The sequence below is a fragment of the Molossus molossus genome, unplaced genomic scaffold (genome assembly GCF_014108415.1).
Source record: "Molossus molossus isolate mMolMol1 unplaced genomic scaffold, mMolMol1.p scaffold_m16_p_4, whole genome shotgun sequence".
In the NCBI taxonomy this organism is placed as follows: Eukaryota; Metazoa; Chordata; class Mammalia; order Chiroptera; family Molossidae; genus Molossus; species Molossus molossus.
The window spans coordinates 16,855,716-16,868,794 of record NW_023425377.1 but is presented as its reverse complement, the minus strand read 5'-3'; the positions used below and the strand labels follow the sequence as shown (position 1 = coordinate 16,868,794).

The window sequence follows — 13,079 nt, the reverse complement described above, 5'->3', positions numbered from 1 at the left end:
TAGCCTGAATAAAAACATATAGGAAATGTGATAACTTTAGAAATAAATGGACATAGACAACATGGAAAGTGTGTCAGTACTAATTTCAAATAATGTTTAACCTAGCATCTTAAAACAGATGCACAATCATCAGCAACAAACCTACTAATACTGGAACAATACAGAGAAGATTAGCATGACCCATGGGCAAAGATGAATGTAACTACATAAATCATTCTACATTTTTGCACAGGGCATTTTTAGGGCAGTGTAACTATTCTATATGGTTCTATAATGGTGGATGTTATGCATTTATCAACTATACAACACAGTGAACCCTAATGCAAACAACAGACTTACTTAGTAACAATATATCAATATTGGTTATCAACTGTTAATAACTGAACCATATTAATGCAAGATGTTAATAACAGGAGAAATATTGTGTGTTAACATGGCAACTCTGTACTTTATGCACAATTTTTCCGGAAACCTAAAAAATAAAATCTACTAGGGAAAAAAATCAAATAATGATAACACCCAAAACAAAATAAAACCAAAACCAGCTGCATACCTTTAGTACCCTCTTCAAGAGACCCAGAATACAGAGTGTTAAATACCTGCATCTTTCCGGAGAGTCCTCTCTGTCTTTCCTCCGGAACTTGCTGATGGTGTCATCAATTGTGCTTCCAATTTTATCACTAAGTTCACCTAATTTATCACTGAATGGAAAAGCACTTTTGTTTTTATCCCACTCCTCATCCCATTTTGATTTGGGCTCAGGATCATATCTTTCACCTATATAGAGCATTAAAAAGAGAAGCAACTCTAAGGACATTAAATTCAAAAGGTGTCCACAGTTCTTATTTCTGAAGCCTTTCCTCATAATAAAATAGTTTTCAAAAGAAAACAGAAAGCTCCCACAATGCTGACTCAACACAATTACAGCAAGGCAGAGCATGTAGTGCCAGTCATTAAGTGGCAAGAATGCAGATTCAAAAGCTTTTATTTATAAAAACTTATACAACCTTGATGCATAGCAAAGCATTATCAGGAAGTTCTTAAAGGCTGTTGAAAGGAGCAGAGGAAAACACAAGAACTACCACAGACTATATAAGCAAAGGAGAAATGGAAATTTTACAAAAGTCACTTTATTATAGTTCATTCCTGTCTCCTAATGATTTTTCAATTATTAGTAAAGTATTGGACAGCAAAGTCTCTTAGAACACAAACTATGGGAAACAGCATTCTGAATGCTACATGTCCCAATGTGCTCTGAAGACCATTCCTTATCATCAAATTTCACAACATGAGAAAACATGTTTTAATTACAGTAAAAAGAAAAGAATATTCTAATTACCAAAAGCTATACAGTAGAATCATGAAGTATGCTCAAGCAGTTCAGAATAACCATATGCTGGAACTGACAAAACCTAGGAACTTCAGTGTGAATTAGAGAGTGAAGGGAATAGATCATGGCAATGAACAAAAAAACCAAAATGTCAAGATTTGTTCTAGTTCTTGACCTTGGGGGTCCAAAGGAAAGGAAAGAATTACAGGCATTAAAGGAAATGTTTCCATTTCCATATCCATGCCCAAACTCAACTTAAGAGACAAGAGTAGAAATCACATGAGGTCAAAGAGAAGAAAACATGGAAAACTAAGGCAGATTGGAGAGAAAAGGAAAAGGCAATGAGAAGTAACAAAATAATCCAAAGGTGGCTAAGAGAGCTTTTACTTTGAACTTTGGTTAACAAATTCTGATGGCATACAATTCCTTTGGAGATTGAATAAAACCATTTTACTGAATTGCCTGCTAAAACTGCAGTCAAAATTTTCTGTAAGAGCTTGAGGATTTAAAAAAGTTTTTATTGATTTTAAAGAGAGGAAGGAAGAGGGAGAGAGAAATACCGATTGGCTGCCTCCTGCATGCCCCCTACTGGGGATCGAGCCCGAAACCCAGGCATGTGCCCTGACTGGGAATTGAACTGGTGACCTCTTGGTGCATGGAAAGACAATAAACCAACTGAGCTACACGAGCCAGGGAAGAGCTTGAAAATTAAAAAATATGTCTACTAAATCTGAAAGTGACCAACAACTTGAACAGAATGTGAAAAAATTAAGTTTATTAGATAAAATTTAAACCAGAATGGTTTTATTAAGATGGTGGTTTTCTAACAATGTACATTTCAATGACAATGTGATAAACTAGACTTTGAATAAAAACTTTACCAGAAAAATGAAAGTAGATGAAAACTAAACTGATTAGTGTGGTAGATATCATACTAAAAGTGGGTCAAAGATACCGGACCATGGCAGGACATTATCTAATGTCAAAATGAAAAAACATATAAATAGTTAAAGTTGATAACTAGTTAAGTTTCTGAATCATGTATGTAACACTAAAAATAATTCATGAAAGAATGTCATGCAGCCCTGGCCAGTTTGGCTTAGCAGTTAAGAGCGTTGGCCCACGGATCAGAGAGTCCTGGATTTGGTTCCCACTAACATACCTTGGTTGCAGTTTGTCCCCGGCCCCGGTTGGGATTGTGTGGGTGGCAGCCACTCGATGTGTCTCTCTCACATCGATGTCTCTCTCTCTCTCTCTTCCTCCCCTCTCTCCCTCCCACTCTGTCTGAAGATAAATGCAAAAAGAAAGAGAATGCCATGAAAATACACAGGACATCCTGTTCAACTGTATCTCTACTGCAGATACTATATTGAGTTCACTATGACTGATTCTGAAAACTTATTCAATTTGCTAAATTTCTGTCATTATATATTGTGCTGGTAAAGAGGATTATAAGTAAGTAGAATGAGGAAAGGAGTTGCAAATAGTATTTACTCAAAAAACACATTAAATTGCTAAAGCTACTTTGAAAAAGTTAAAGAACAACTATTTGGGCAAATTATCCAAAAACTTCTTATCCCCCTAAACAAATAAAAACTCCAAAATATATTTATATTATTGATTTAAGATGATTATTTTTGCCCAATTCAAGAATTCACTTTTATGTGATGCTGAGACATAAAAGAACGAAATTTTTCTGCTGTAGAAACATCCTGTAACAGCTAATTAAGTGCAATATTTTTTCTTTGTGGGCACGAAAGCAGAGAAGCAAAGTGAAAACATAGTTCCAATGATGAATTATGAGTTCTCAGCATAATACAAATATAAACAAACTCATTATTGGTTGGGGGAGTCGGAGAGCCCCAAGATGCAGCTGCTACTTATACATAGCACTGGCCTGCTGTGTATACACAAAATGACAAGGGGAAGGTCAGAGCTCCAGAAGACATGAGTCCAAAGAGATGTGCTATGAAAGAGAGCTATTTTCTGTAACTGTTTCAAGCACCGAGTGATCTATTTTATGTAAACTATATATTTGCATTAAAAATAAACATGGGAGCCTTGGCCAGGTGGTTAAGTTGGTTGGAGCGTCATCCTGTACACCAAAAGGTTTCGGGTTCGATTCCCAGTCAGGGCACATACCTATGTTTCAGTTTGAACTCTGGTTGAGGCATGTACAGGAGGCAACAGATTGATGTTTCTATCTCACATCGACATTTCTCGCTCTCTCCATCCTCCCTCTCTAAAGTCAATAAACATTCTCGGGCAAGGATAAAAAATTAATTAATTAATTAAAAACGTGAGATGAATGTTCTAGCTGCTATGAAATGTGTTAGGAACAATAAAGCGATAGGCCTAGATGAAAAACCGATGGTGTTGTCAGTCACCTTTTTTCTATGTCAAACTAATGCACCGCTTAATGAAGGGAAAAGACTGAGGCTGAACTTTGGGAAGCTTAGTGACTATTTTTGGCCTTAAACAGCTAAATTGGTTTCTAATTAAGATCAATCTCTTGACCAAACTTCATATCTTTATGCTCTAAATGGTGAGTTACAGAAATCTATTTTTTTTTTTTTTTTTTAAGAATGGCAACCCTGCCCTGGCCGGTTTGGCTGAGCAGTTGGAGCGTCGGTCTACGGTCCAGATAGACCCGGGTTCAGTTTCCGCTAAGGGCGCGTACACCTCAGTTGCAGTTTGTCCCTGGCCCTAGTTGGGTCGTGTGGGTGGCAGCCACTCGATGTGTACCTTTCACGTCGATGTTTCTCTTTCTCTCTCTCTCTCTTCCTCTCTCTCCCTCCCACTCTATCTGAGCAAAAAATGGAAAAATGTCCTCGGGTGAGGATAAAAAACAAACAAACAAAAAACAAACAAACAAACAAAAGAATGGCAACCCCAGGAGGGAAGGGTATATATGTTTTATTCTCTGTACATCATATCAAGTCAAAGTTTGCAATCATTTAATTAATAATTAATGGTTAAAATCATATTCTTAACCCACTAAAGTAAAAACTAAAGAAAAGGATTACTAATATACATGTAATAGAAGCCAAAATTACTATTGCATATATTTTAGTACTCTATGTATTCTTGAAAATAAAATAGCACTTTGGTCTTTTGTATTTCAGTGGGTCTTAAAATACACCCAAGAAATAAACTGATGGTTAGGTGCCAATCTGTTTTTGATACTCACTGTATCTGAATCCTCCAACACTGTCTGAGGAAACCCCAACATATTTGTCTTTGTTCTTCTTTGCTTTCTTTCGCTCTTCACGAAGCCTGTCGTCATCCTGGGCAAACTCGACCAATTCTTTTACCTTCTGGCGAATATTTATACCTTGATCCTTGCCATGCTCATCTGTGAGGATGGTAAGGGAAAAATAAAACCTTAAGAACTTGGTAAATCTATATCAAACCCTTTAATACAAAAAACAGGCATGAAAATTTCAACATAAGAAACCAATTTCACCCCAGCCAGTGGGACTCAGTAGCTGAGTGTTGACCATGCACTAAGAGGTTGCCGGTTTGAATTCTGGTCAGGGGACATGCCCAGGTTATGGACCAAATCCCCAGTGGGGGGCATGCAGGAGGTGGCTGATCAATGTTCTCTCTCATCGATGTTTCTATCTCTCTCTCCCCCTCTCCTTCCTCTCTCTCTAAAATCAATAAAGAAAAAATGAAGGATTACTAATGATGACCATATGAAATGGACTTATACCCATAAATGTTATTTTCTTTTTCAATGGTATTTTAACAAAACAAAAAGCAAAACTCACTTCAGTCATTAAAACTCACATTTAATGACTGAAAATCATCCAAATGTCTTGGTTTTCCCAATACAAGTTTGAAAACACTAATTACCAGAATTTAGTATAGCTGAAAAACTGAATTTTAAAAATGCTTTAAACTGTGGCACACTACAAAATGAAATGTGGTTCATTCTGTATCTTCTTTCACATTCAAAACACACTCTGGCCTTTGCTGCTTTTGCACAGTAAATATTATTTGGTGGGAGGGAAAAAAACCCTAGCTTCAAACAGATGTGTGTGTTTTGGAGCTCTAACCTTTTCTTCCCATATGATTAAAGTTATTCCTTTATGGACACCACAGGGGACCAGTCTCCAGTGCATATTTTAATATAAACCCGAACACTCATGTTGTGTTGGTTCTGTTGTTATTAGCCAGTCTTTTCTGCAAGTTCTTGTCTTCACTAATTAATACTCTAGGGCCCCACGTCTTGGATTCTGCACTCGTCACACAACCAGCAACAGTCACATTCTAATTAGAGCGAAGAAGCTTCTAAGCTGGTTCAGGTGACTGACAACTCCAACTACTGTTTTAATTTGCTTATAAGATTTTTCTATTGCTCACCTACAAAGTGGTAATTTTCCAGAGATCGCAAATCATAAATGTGTTCTCTGGCACTTGTAACAACACGCTCTGATCCATTCCTTATGAGGTAAGCTAGGAGCAGCAATGACTGTAAAAATACAAAGCACCAAACGATTTAACAAAATAAATACTGATAGAGCTTTGGTAAGTGGTTTAAAAAAATAATTCCAACATTAGCAAATAAATAATCTTCATGTGAGGGAGGAGGGAGGAAACCCTTTACTATATATTAAACTACATACAATCTAAAACTTAGACGTTATCAATTTGAAGTTCCCCTTATACCAAGCACAGTAAATAAACTGTCCAATGAATACTGTATCAGAAGATTAAAAATATAATTCTGATGTTAATAAGTATTTGAATATTATGATATAAATGAACACTATGCTTTTAGAAAGCTAGCTCAGTTTTTGCTTTTCATCTAGACATTACAGAACTGTGAATCGTTGAGAGTATAAATTTAAAGAGAATAATTATTTGGTAATAAGATCCCACAGCATTTTCCACAGGTAAAATTTAATTTGGGGGATTAATGATGTGGTTTTTCTTTCAAACACTTGCTGCCAACAAATAAAGAGGAAAAAAAAATGTCGTTGAGGTTTCTTTACCAGGTGATGAAAATGTTCTGGTATTAGATAGAGTTGAATGCTGCACAATTTTGATTACACTGAAAACCAGTGAAGTATATGCATTTTGAACCTAACTTTGCTTAGAACAAACCTCAAATAAAGATGATCAGATCTATAAAAATTTAGTTAAATTGGCATAACTAAGTGGTAAAAACCCTCACCTATCAGGAACTAGTCTTTTAAACTACTTTTGAAAAGTAGTTTACCCAAGGATTATTTTTTCAACTCTAATTTTTAAAAATTTAATTTATAGAAATGTCAACTATTTCATCACAACTATTGTGAGGAAATGACAGTAAATGTTTTCAGAAACAAACAACATTAAAAAAAAAGTAACTATATAAAGCGTTAATTTTCAATTCTGAAAGCCAGAAATGTTGTTTTCAAAGTTTCAAATATAAATATTATACATTATTTTGAAAAGCATAGGAAAAACTTATTCTGAGTAGCAAAAAAATATAGTGGGAATGGAAGAAGAGATGACTATCTTGTTTTAAAATTTTACATTATATTAGGAGATCAGAACAGATTCTAATTTTATTTTAAACTAACACTTTGGTGCATAATACTATAATACTGTTATAAATTAGGCAAATTTTTATGTAGAGATAATAAGCCATGTTAGACTATAGTTTTCATCTTAATTGCTCATACACTAAATATGCACAGAACTATAGATTTATTACTTTTGATATGCATAAATGTTTTAGTTGGAAATTTTTTAACCAATAAAATAAAAATATTCAACTATAAGAATAGTAAAACAGTAAATGTTTTCAGAAACACCATTGCTTATGGTGACTAGAAAACAGAACACAAACAGCAAATCTACTCTTTTTAAACCTGTTTTAGGATATTCTAAGATTTAATGTCCTTTATAATCACTTATATATACCTTAAAATTTCAAGCATTTCTTTTAACATTTTAAATAATAAAAACAGATTTAATACCCATACCTTATAAACTCTTCTCCAATTTTTTTTGTTGTCTTTTAACATTCGTGACCATAGCATATTCATAAGTTCTGGAAACTGTTCATACATAAACGTAGCCCTGAAAAGAGAAGAATGTCCCTTGCAATATGTTAATTTTGACAGTAGATGGCGGGTTTGTTCTAAGTTACTGTTTTCCTAAAGAGCTTTAAAAAATTAATGAGCTTAATTAAAAAAAAATCTAATGATATGCTTTCTTAAAAATGCTTTTCCTATATTTTGTATAATATCTAGCACTTCTGTAAGCCCCACTAATTAATATTATACTTTACAAGTCTTTAAATTTTTAAAAATTTATTTCAAGTTATTTTATACATATCTGTCAAAATTTTATATGGTAAGCTACAGTAAGCCCCTAAACTTCTTTGAAAAAAAATTTTGTTTCACATTTTTTTTAGCTAATTTTTAAGGGGAATGGACCTTGCATAAAACTTCCTCCATTAATATTTGAATGATTATGCAAAATTTCTATCTGGCAGCTAAACGATTTAAAACTGAAAGCAAATTTCACATTTCTGTGTAAAGATACTTGGATTCTTTCTGCACTGCTGAGTCAAATTATCACTTACTTGGCAATCTCTCCCATGAGTTGCCCAGAAGGTCCCCAAGGATCATCATTCGTTGCTTCTCGAACCTTAGACTCGATCTCTGAATAATTCATAACCACGTTGGTGCTGCAAAGGAAAAAAATGCACGCACATACGCACAAAGATTAGCATCAAAACTGAAAAACACATGAAAACTTAATAATGACACTACTGGGTGTCCTAATGAGATACCTCTACAGGGCAGAAAAGAAAATATCTTCTGTGCACAAGCTACCCTGAGGACACTACATAACACATTTAAGTTATCTTTAAGAAGATTTTACTATTTCATTACTGTTCAAGAATACTGATAATAAATTATATTAGAGCTGGTACAAGTCCAGTAAAAAGTGGTTTGGGGTCAAATTAAAAAGAAAATTGAACACGCTAGAGTTTATTATAAGCTAAAATTGTCAGTTTCCTGACCAGACCTGTTTACATGCAATCTTAAATTTTCTGCTTACAGAAATTCTGTAAACTAATTGGCAAAATTATGTAACAGCTGACTATTATTTATTTTTTTTATTTTATTTTTTTTATCCTCACCCGAGGATATTTTTCCATTTTTTGTACAGATAAGAGTGGGAGGGAGAGAGAGGAAGGGAGAGAGAGAGAGAAACATCGACGTGAAGGGACACATCGAGTGGCTGCCACCCGCACAACCAACCAGGGCCGGGGACAAACTGCAACCGAAGTACGTGCCCTTAGCGGGAACCGAACCCGGGTCTCTCCAGACCGCAGGCCGACACTCTAACCGCTGAGCCAAACTGGCCAGGGCTTATTTATATTTTTTAAAAAGCAATGACAAATAAACGATAACACTCTTAAAATGTTTAGAACCACTATGAACATTTAACTGGAATCCCTTAGTCTTTTTCCCTTATATCATATACGTGTGTAACCTCACTATATAGTTACTGTAACCCTCACTTTTAATGGCTACATGCTATTCCATCAGGAGATTGTATGATAATATATTTAACTTTCACTTAAGACTTCAGCAATGCTTCAAGAACATGGCTTCTAGGAGTCAAAAGATCTGACTCCAATCACTTACTTTGTAACCTTTGACAAAACCACTTAATTCTTTTAATCTCAGCGTCCTCAAAGGCAAAATGAGAATAAATAAGAATATGAATTCAAAGTATATGGCACTCAATTATTACCACATATAGGAAGTGCTCAATATGTTAGCATTTATTTATTTATTTATTTATTTATTTATTCTTAGAGATAATAATCACCTATTAGAATTTTAAAATATTTTTTAAAAAAATTTTTAATCCTCACCCAAGGATATTTTTCCTTCTATCTTCAGATAGAGTGAGAGGAAGGAAGGGAGAAGGAGGGGGAGAGAGAGAGAAACATTGATGTGAGAGAGACATATCGATTGGTTGTCTCCTGCATGACCCCGACCAGGGCCAGGGACCAAACTACAATTGAGGTACATGCCCTTGACCCGGATCGAACTTGTGACTCTTTGGTCGGCGGGCCAATGCTCTAATCGCTGAGCCAAACGGTCAGGGCAAAATATTAAATTTTTTTTTTTATCCTCACCCAAGGACATTTTTCAATATTTTGTTCAGATAGAGTGAGAGGGAGGGAGGGAGGGAGGGAGGGGGAGAGAGAGAGAGAGAAACATCGATGTAAAAGGGACACATCGAGTGGTTGCTACCCCCAAGACCCAACCAGGGCTGGGGACAAACTGCAACCGAGGTATGTGCCGTTAGTGGGAACCGGACCCGGGTCTCTCCAGACTACAGGCCAACACTCTAACTGCTGAGCCAAACCGGCCAGGGCCAAAATATTAAATATTTTTATAAAAAAGGATTAGCTTTAAAAAGAGTATCTTAAATTTAAAAGATGAGATGGCAAAATTTTTAAAATTTTTTTGAAGTTATTTCATAGGCTTATATGTATTTAAGAATTCAAAAACATTCTGAGGAATAAAGAAATACTTTGAAAATGTGACATACTATACTAGCATTAATTGAACATCTAAAGCTTCAATTGTTACTAAATATATACAACAGATGCCAGTGAATATGGTAATTCAAATCTCCCACTTAAAATTAAGTTTTAGGAATAGTGAAAAATCAGAACTTGGTAACTATTACTTAAATATACCCAACTTTTGCTGTATAGTTTTTCATTCATCAAAAAATTTTGCTTTTAAAATAAGGATTGGTTAAAATTGGCACTCAAATCTCCTTCTCACACATAAAAAAATATAAACTTCAGATTTATGGCAAACACTTCAGTTTCTTTACCTTAAAGGAACAGACCAGCTATAAACAGTTTTGGGTCAAATTTTAAAGGAATCATTATGCACATAATTATGACTTGCTATAATAAATGTGACTTCTAGATTTACATTTAGAATACTGTTCAACAAAGGAAGAAAAGCAAAACACTAGTATTTTCTTTTAAATCTTGGAGAAAGCTGTCTCTTAAAATATCAAGTAGTTTGATAAAATAAATATAAATTGTTTTCTTGGGATTAAAATAATTATGTAATCTCCACTGCCTCCTTTAAAAGTTAAGACTATTAGTGAGTAAATTTTCATTAAAATCCACTAATGATTCTATTGACAATAATGTTATGTATAAAGATAAAGGAATAATCACATTTTTTCCTAATTTTGTTAACAAGGGAATCATAATAAAATCAAAGAAGCCAATGACATTTGCAATTTAAGATGCCACAAAACGATGGATTTCAGAATGCTTTTTTCTGTCCTAGTGGCTGAAGAATGTGTGGCTTAGGCAGTTAAGTGTCAAAATGCAGCTGTGGGAATGAACAATAGCAATTAGGATTATAATTCATCCAAGCATTTCATTACCAAGAATGCACTTGAAATCTGTTTCCATTGTTTAATTTGTTGGAGAACAGATGAAAGAAGTTAATCTCTTGGTCCATACGCGTGAAATATTTTCACTAGAGCCTTCATAAATGCTGTTGCTTTCAGAACACTACTTTCCTTGTTTAAGCTACAAAAGCCCATGGGTCAAATGAGAAAGGTCCTGTTTCCGTAACCCTTCACAAAATTCTTAGCTGAAGGCCTGTGTGTTTGAATACTGTGTGTTTAGAGGGAGAGGTGGCAGAGAGCCAATAATTTTTAAGTCTCCTTATTTCCTTGGTTGAAAAACAATGGGAACTATGTAAAATGACTACTTGCCATTAGAAAAGACTCCCAATATTGTTATAAAGTATATCCACAGAAAGATATGGCAATGATAATAACAAGAAATAACAAAGTCAGAACACTTCCACAAAGACAATCAGGCTCTATTTTAAAGTCATTTTCCAGTAAAACTGTTGGTTTCAGAAACTGAAAAGAACTCTCTAAAGATGAGATCTGATCGTATAAAGAATTCCAAAACAAAGTATTTTTAAGCTGCACTAAATTCAGACACAAATGTAAACTAAAACAAAACAACACTGTATTGTTTGGCCTTATTCCAGGTCATTAAAAAATAACTATATTTCTAAAAAGGTAGAAGTGGCATTTTGATCTTTCCTTTCCCATGTTTTCTATTGCCCTCAATCCACACCCTACCCATAATTCTTGTGACTTTTTAAAAAAGGGGAAAAACCTTTCCTTCCTCCAAAAAATAAAAGTAAAAAAAAAAAATTATGCCCAGATGTCAAAGGAAAAAGCAGCTAATTTAATTCCTAAACTTCCCATGACTGACACAAATCATTTAAAATGGATATTTCAGACACTAGAGGGGGCTCTCTCATCAGTTTTTTAAAACACAAAATTCAGACAAAGGTCTAGGATCTATTCCGCAAACAAAATTATAGGAAATTACCAGTAAAGAATATTAAGAAGCTGATCATGTTCTGAAGATTTTACCTTAAGGCAACATTGAACAATTGCTTTTTACAAGGATAAAATCCACAATTTAAATCATTATTGCTTACATTTGTAAAACTGTTAATTGCTTCCACAGTTCTTACATTCTTACAGTTTCCCATTTGCTCCTCACAACAGCCTAGTACATAGGTAGGACAAAACTAAGAGTCCCTGGGACAGTGAGTGTACTTAATTCTGGATAATCCAGCACCATTCACTCACTGGATCTTCAATGTCAACTGCTAAAACTTACCATCCTCAAGCTCTAAACACATGCTTCCATGGCTGTGTGAACAGACAATACTCAATTAGTTGAGACCTGATTATTCAATTTGTAAATTATTAATGTTCACTTTGGCCCTCCTCTTTATTCCCCATATTCTGCTTATTTCACCATTCACTACTGATAAAACATCAAGTTATTTTACTCGACAGCAGTTTGAGTCCAGGTTTTAGAGGCAAAAATTGGTTGAAAGTAAAAGCTAAAATGGGCTTTTACTTCAGATGGTCAATGCTTTTAATATGCATTAAGAATAATCAGTAAAATGATTGACAAGAAAAAAACTTGTATAGTCACATCTATATTCCTGTCAGAAGTTCAAGAATATGTTTTACTAAAACAAAACTATACACCAAGAAGAAAGGTAAAGTATAAGTGTAATCCAGTACTAACTGCTAACAAAGGAATAAAGAAATGGAAATAGAATGATGTAGTAAAACGTATTTTTACCAGCTTGCCTTTTTTAAAAGATGGAGTCAAATGGGTCTGTATTTTTAATATGGTTTCTTCTTTTTGTTTTAAATGTCTAAATACTTCATTAACTCTAAGGTCAGGGAAGTATTTAGCAGTACTTCTTTTACATCTTTAAACTTACCGTACGCATGCACACTTACATCCACACTTACAGACACAGAGGGTCAGAGAAACAGAAAACAGGCAGCAAAAGACAGACAGTTCAAAGTAATGGTTTTAAATAATAGCATGTTTTTCTTATAACTCTGCTGAATTTTCCCCATGAACATTATATTGCAATCAACAGAAAATGATTAAATGTCATTAAAAAGTAAATCAAGTACTATCATCATTGGCTACACTTTACGTAAAGGGAAATAAGCATCACGATAGACCACGTGAGTATTATTTACACTTCCACTGTTTTGTTATGTCAGGCTAATAAGTGCAGCAAACTAGTAACTAAAATATATGTATATATATTAAAATATGTATACCAACCAAGTACTATGTGTGTAAAACTACAGGGAATAATTTAAGTACCTAATATTGAAA

At 34.3% G+C, this 13,079-nt stretch overlaps 1 protein-coding gene and 1 non-coding gene across 3 annotated transcripts in view; one reads left to right on the top strand and one right to left on the bottom strand.

The window, feature by feature from the left end:
- Positions 1 to 13,079, bottom strand: part of CLINT1 (clathrin interactor 1) — a 60,067-nt gene that overhangs the window by 23,531 nt on the left and 23,457 nt on the right. For both annotated transcript variants that reach the window (XM_036281729.1, XM_036281731.1), the window contains exons 2-6: positions 7,914 to 8,018; positions 7,309 to 7,405; positions 5,699 to 5,807; positions 4,521 to 4,685; positions 600 to 777 (exon numbers count right to left, since the gene is read on the bottom strand). In XM_036281729.1, coding sequence (XP_036137622.1) covers positions 600 to 777; positions 4,521 to 4,685; positions 5,699 to 5,807; positions 7,309 to 7,405; positions 7,914 to 8,018 — 654 coding nt within the window. The remainder of the gene's footprint in view (positions 1 to 599; positions 778 to 4,520; positions 4,686 to 5,698; positions 5,808 to 7,308; positions 7,406 to 7,913; positions 8,019 to 13,079) is intronic.
- On the top strand, positions 119 to 226 carry LOC118616627. Its single transcript, XR_004956621.1, has one exon. It is a non-coding gene; the product is annotated as a U6 spliceosomal RNA (small nuclear RNA).